General features: G+C 51.4%; 1 protein-coding gene across 7 annotated transcripts in view; it reads right to left on the minus strand.

Moving 5' to 3' along the window:
- Nucleotides 1-4,376, minus strand: part of FGFR2 (fibroblast growth factor receptor 2) — a 76,560-nt gene extending 72,184 nt beyond the window's left edge. For 3 of the 7 annotated variants that reach the window (XM_042863670.1, XM_042863669.1, XM_042863666.1), the window contains exons 1-2: nucleotides 2,605-2,991; nucleotides 329-582 (exon numbers count right to left, since the gene is read on the minus strand). In XM_042863670.1, the coding sequence (XP_042719604.1) occupies nucleotides 329-503 (175 nt within the window). In that variant the 5' untranslated portion in view covers nucleotides 504-582; nucleotides 2,605-2,991. Of the gene's footprint in view, nucleotides 1-328; nucleotides 583-2,604; nucleotides 2,992-4,309 lie in introns of those variants that run through there. The other 4 variants (XM_042863672.1, XM_042863671.1, XM_042863667.1 and 1 more) reach the window with 3 other exon arrangements.
- Between the last annotated feature and the right edge of the window lie 1,624 nt (nucleotides 4,377-6,000).

Raw genomic sequence — 6,000 nt, forward strand, 5'->3', positions numbered from 1 at the left:
GCAATATATAACAGGTACATAAGCGCAGCAGGTTTCCTTAAAGACCCGTTCCTGAAAGCTTTCAGCTGTACACTGTGATTATACAACGCGATGACAGTCCCAAGTGAAATCATTGACACCACTGCTTGCACAAGATTAAATAAACGCATGCTTGCATGAACGCAGTCTGCGTGTGAATAGGGAAAGTTGGAAAACATAACTCTTGAGGGCAAATCTGTTACTTGCCTTCTATTTACCAACGCACATAAAGCTGTTGACTTCAATTTCAGATGTTGACGTATTTAAACTTAACGCCTTTTGCAGAATTAAGTACTCTAGAATGATTTACCTTCGGGTTCCAAAGTGGCATCTTCAACAACTAAGTTAAATGACGGTCGAGCCAGGGAAAGTCCAGCCATGGTGACCACCACCAGGCAGATAAGGCAACCCAAATCCCAGCTGACCATCTTTTTAGAGTAAGTTCCTGGTCCGTTTCCATATCTCCATGTGGACTTTAATCCCATCTGAGCACCTCTACAGGAGCATGGACAGAACGCAGTGCCTTCGGCCAGGGCAATCCCTCCTCACCAGGAACGGCGGCGGCTGCAGGGAGAGAGATTAAATGCTGTCAGCAAAACCATCCTGCATGCAAACCGAAAAACCCCACAAAGCCCCAAACAGAGCTGAGGATAAGAGGGGAGGAGGAGGAGGAGGATGGGAAAAATACTTTTCCAGCTTCAAGTATATGTGAAAAGTGAGTGACTTTTCATTTTCTGTTAGCAGTTTCCATCATCACCCGAGGTGTAACCAAGTCCTCCTTGTTTTCACAAAATCACTTCTCAGCACGTATTTAGAGAGCTATTTTACTGACAGAAAAAATATACAGTTTAAAACAAATAATAAAGGCGCACACATGTACAGACACATAGCCTGTAATGCTGCAAAATTACCACAATTACACAAATTATATTCTTGTTATTGTTTGAAGGTTTATGTAAGTTTTCTCATTCCCTCACCGAGGCAGCTCTGCAGGCAGCTGAACTTTCAATAATTCAGTAGTTTTCCACTATAATAACAGTTGAAAAACACTCCGTAGGCTCAGACAGCCCATAAAACCTCACTTTGCCTCAACAATTCCAGCTCTCCTATAGGTGTACCCTCTTCCACCTCAGTTCAGTGCCTTTTAACATCTGAGCGCTCCATGCAGGTAACAGGGACCCATCTTCACAGAGGTACTGGTTAACTACACTGCGTTCCAGCAACTAAAAGACATATAAACCTGGGCAGGAATTGCACACAAGACCTCCCCAGCATCACTTCTATGTGCTCAACTGTACAGCACACACACGCATGAACACAAGCGTCCTCTTTTCAACGGTCCTCATTAATACGTGTTTCAGATAGGAGTTCATTTCATTCCCCGTAAAATTAATTTCAATAGATGGAGCTGAGTGTTTTGTTAGCACTGCCATGGGCTGATGGAAGAGAGATGAGAAGCAGTGCCAAAGAAACTTTAGGGGACCTCACAAGCACCACACTGAGATCATCCTCACAGGGTGACCCAACAGCTCACCCTGACAACTATACACTGCATTCTCGCCCCCCAAAAAATACAAGGTGGTACACCACTGTCAATGGACAAATCAAGCAAGCTGTTCAAATCAGCCAACAATTCGTCTTAGAAGTAATGAGACACAACTAAAGCTTAGAGAGCACTGGTCTTGGGGAAAGAATAGCATAAAACCTCTTTTGTCCCCTCCTGCCCCCATCCTTAAATAGAGACGGAAAAAAGAAGCCTGAGCTGCAGTACCACAGCATGCAGAACTCAGCAAAATGAACAAACCTTCTCCCTTTATGGAGTCCACCATTAAGGAGTGAATTCAGACTTCTTCAACCTCTTGGTCAGGGCTGGAACCCAACCCCGGCTCCCAGCACTGAGGCCAGGCATTCTGCAGGGCAGCCCTGGAACTCCCAGGGTCAGCAGAAGCAGATTTTAGAAGAGATCAAGTTGGGGAAGAGGTTCATACACAGCATTTCAGGTGAACCTCTGGGGATGGGATCTTTTCCCATCCCAGCTCAATGCTCTGCTGCTTCTTCAGAGATGGAAGAAGAGCATGAGACCACAAGTGCGCAACTGCTCTACCTCCAGCAGAACCACCACCAGACCACTTCACAGACACTGGAGAAGAGCCCACAGAGCACCTTCCTATGAGAGGGCAATGCAGGTGTGGAGCCAAAGTTCTGCCCCCAGGACGGGTCTCAGCCTCTGACTCACAGCCCCACGGCCCCAGCTCTGCAGCTCAGTTTATCCAGCTGTAAAGCGGGTATAAATCCTAATTAACAGGCTGGAGGTAAAGCTAATTTAATTTCCATAAATCATCCTGTAAAGCCTGATTAAAGGCTATATATATAAATGCAAAGCTTAACCATATTTTTGCAAAAAGAAAACATACCAGAACGCTAGCATATATTCCCAGACTCTTTTCTAAACAGCGTTAATCCCACCTACAATTCAGCAGCACAGGACTCTCAGGCTGCACCCAATGCCGTTTAGAGCCTGTGCCTGCTCCTGCCCCAGCGCCCATCCCGAATGGCAGCCCAAGGCCACTTGACAGCACTGCTCACCTGAAAGCAGCTGAAAGCTCTCGCACTGAGCATCCAACAGCAGCACGGAGGGACTCTTCCTCAGCAGGGCAACACTAAATTCAAAGCAGAGGCTCAAAAAGGTGCAGCAAAGCAATGGTCGGAGCCCTGGGTCCATCCACAGAACCCAACTCTACAATCACAGTTTGAGTGCTTCCTGTTCCCAAATCGAGCGGAGTCCAACGAAGACAAAACGAACCCAAATTCTTCTCATAGTTTGATAGCCACAGTCACCAGGGGACGGCTCCCTGGAAGGACCTCCTGCGCTGGGTAATTATGTACCTCTATCTCAATGTTTGGAACACAGCCCCAGCATGCTTTTTGGCCTCCACAATTCTGGCTTCCTGACTACAATACCATAATCCCTCCTGGAGTCTCAGACTCAGTGAAAGCCACACGTAGTGTTTATTTTTCCCCTTGAAAGGGAACTCTGTCTCTCCTCTCAGCCTACACTTCGGGGAGGAGTTGTCAGCCCCCAATGATTGATGGCTCTCCTCGCCACTCGCTCATCAAGTCAATTTTCACCTCGTCACATACCTGCCCAAATTTCTGTGCCAAACTGACGAGCATGGGAACGCAGACTGGTTTGGGAGCCCAACCAAATTCCTCCGAGCTCTCCTCCACTTCGAGCACACTCGCGCACAAACAAGTAGTTCTTGTTCAGCAGTGGCATTAATTAAATTCAACGCTCAGCGTTCTTTTTAATCTACTCCCATTGTTGTTTATAAGATGTTTATCACTCCCCAGGGAGAGTCCAATTTGTAGAGCATGTTAACCAAATCAATACGCTGCTCATCGGGCAGCTCTTAGCAGTGCTCCCTATTAGGTGGGGAACAGCGAAATCTGAACGAAATACGGACCTTCGCCCAGTGCCAGCACCCAGCAGCCTTCCCCACAACCATCCAGGCACACCGAGCTCCCCAGCGAGCACAGATGCGTTCAAATACCGACACCTATTTATACAGAGATGCAGCCATACGTACGCACGCGTCTCCGAGCAAATCTGAGCATCACAGCTATTAAACATTAATTCTGGACGACTAATGGGAACCGGCTGGCAGCCTCCGTACTTTCGCATTGTTTGAACTTCTTTCATTCGCTTTCCAAGACTGTCCTGTTTTTCTCAAGTCTTTTACCACTAAGAGATGAGGAGGGGGAAAGGAAAGAAAAAAAAAAAAATCTGCATTTTAATTGACATTCCAGAGAGAGAGAGAGAAGTCCAGAGGCTGTTGATTGCTGTCTATTCAGCCCAAACAGGCTTTTCAGATGAAAATGAGTAAAGGCTAGTGGAAGATTTACAGGGATTTGGTACAAAGGAGACAATGAAGTTTTAAATGTTGATAGCGTTTCACACCGACCGCATAATGGCTCACTGTTTGAACGCGCCGTTTTGCATTTAAACCTATATATCACCGAGGATTTCTTTTTTTTTTTTTCTTTCCCGGTGCGGGACGGGGGCGGTTCCGCCGAGCATCGCTCCGTGGGGAGCTCCCGTGAGGGCCGCTGCCCTCAGCCCCGCTGTCACCGTCCCCTAAAGGTTTCGCCGCACCGGACGGGACCGCAGTCCGAGCCGCGGGGGGAGCGCAGCATCCCGAGCCTCCCCGTCCCGTCGGGGGCGCCGCGAGCCCTCGCCTCCTCGCCTTCACCCCCATCTCCCGCTCCTCCCCACCGCCGGCCGTGCCATTACCTGCAGCCGAAGGGCTCCGCGGGAAGGCTCCGCCGAGGCGAGGCGCCGAGCTGCGGCTCCGCGGCACGGAAGGGGGGGACGAAGCGCTCCGCGGCCGCGCTCACTCGGCGGGCAGCCCCGGCGGGGCGGGCTGGGGGCCCCGCAGGGCAGCGCGGCGCATCCCCCGCGGGGCGCGGGGCTGGCGGCGGCGGGGCGGCGAGGCAGGAGCCCGCCCGGCGTCCCGTCCCCTCGCTGCGCTGCGGTGCTACCGCCTCACAGGGGCGAGCCCGCCGTGCTCGGCGCCAGCAGCCTCCTCCCCCGCGCGGGCATCGCCGCGGGTCCCGCTCCGCTCCATCCAGCCGCCCTCCCCGTGCCGCCGCAGCTTTGTCAAGTCGACAACCCCCCTCCTTTTTTTTTTTTTTTTTTTTCCCCCTCTTTTTCCTCCTCCCTCTCTCTCTCTCCCTCTCTCTCACTCTACACGCTCCTCCGACTCCTTCCTCCCTCCTCCCCTGGTCACTCCCCCCGCTGCAACCCGAGCCGTTTCCTGGACGGCGCTGCTCGGCTCTGCCAATCGCTGCGGCCGCGGTACGGAGCCCCTGCCCCCGTCGCCCAACCCGGCCCGCAGCGCTGCGCCCTCGGTCCCGGCTCCTGCCCCGCTCCGGTCGCTGCTCGGCCCGGCGGGGAGGGCGAGGCGGCCGCCCCCAGCCCGCACGCAGCCCTCACGCCCTGTCGGCACCCGCTCCCGGTACCACCGCCGCCACCTGACTGCGAGGGTGGTACCCGGCAGGATTTGGGGGTCCTGAGGGGTTACTGGTGACACCCAGCAAACACCGCCCGTATGCACAGCGTGGGGTCGGCTGTGCGTGTGGGTGATGTTTGAGAGCAGCGGCGGTGCCCGAAGAAGGACGGCAGCCGGGTAGTACTGCAGACTCATTTAAGGCGGTGCATAACATCGGTATCTAAAATTGAGCATGACTTAATAAAGCTTTTACTTTAGATACCATTAACTAAAAGGTTGCGAGCGCAGTCCGTGCAGTGCTTGCTCTGTCGAATCAGCCTGACAACTGAATCGATAAGCGGTGCTCGCCTCAAATTAAATCAGTGCTGATCAATGCAACGTTATGTTATGTGAGCTCAGCTCTGCCGTGCATCCGATCTGTTTTGTGCAATATTGATTGGAGGCTCTCAAGGACTGCGGCCGCACAGCAGTGGTGCCCCGTATTTACACACTTTCAAGCACCAAAAGCTGAAAACAAGTTTTGTGTGCACCGTGTGCCTACCTCCCAAATAGTGCCTTTCCCACTGCCACCAGCAGCAGCGAGGGGCAGCAGACGAATTTGTAGCCGATCAGAAGCGCAGCTTTCATTCTTACTTTGTTGCTGCTGTTCCTAAAGCAAGAGACGTTTCAATGTTCTAATTGAGGAGCTGCGATGTCACAGTCCTTTTTTTGTTTTGTCTCTTATCTCAAGGACTTTTTTTTTTTTTTTTTTCCCCAGCTCCAGGCATGTCCACTGCCCTTTGAAAACACCCTTTAATGCATTCTCACATAAATTATTGGCCGACACAGGAAGCTGCAATACCTTTCCCCATTCATCGGTATCTTTGCACGCTCTGAAAGAAAAGGAAGCATTCCTCTAAAAATGACAAATCAGAACACCTATCCTCAGTGTCTGGAAGCACTTGTCAGAATTTATTCTTTTTTGGGATGAAAA

The sequence above is a fragment of the Lagopus leucura genome, unplaced genomic scaffold, assembly GCF_019238085.1.
Source record: "Lagopus leucura isolate 7727_CA_CO unplaced genomic scaffold, USGS_WTPT01 Super-Scaffold_741, whole genome shotgun sequence".
NCBI lineage: Eukaryota > Metazoa > Chordata > Aves > Galliformes > Phasianidae > Lagopus > Lagopus leucura.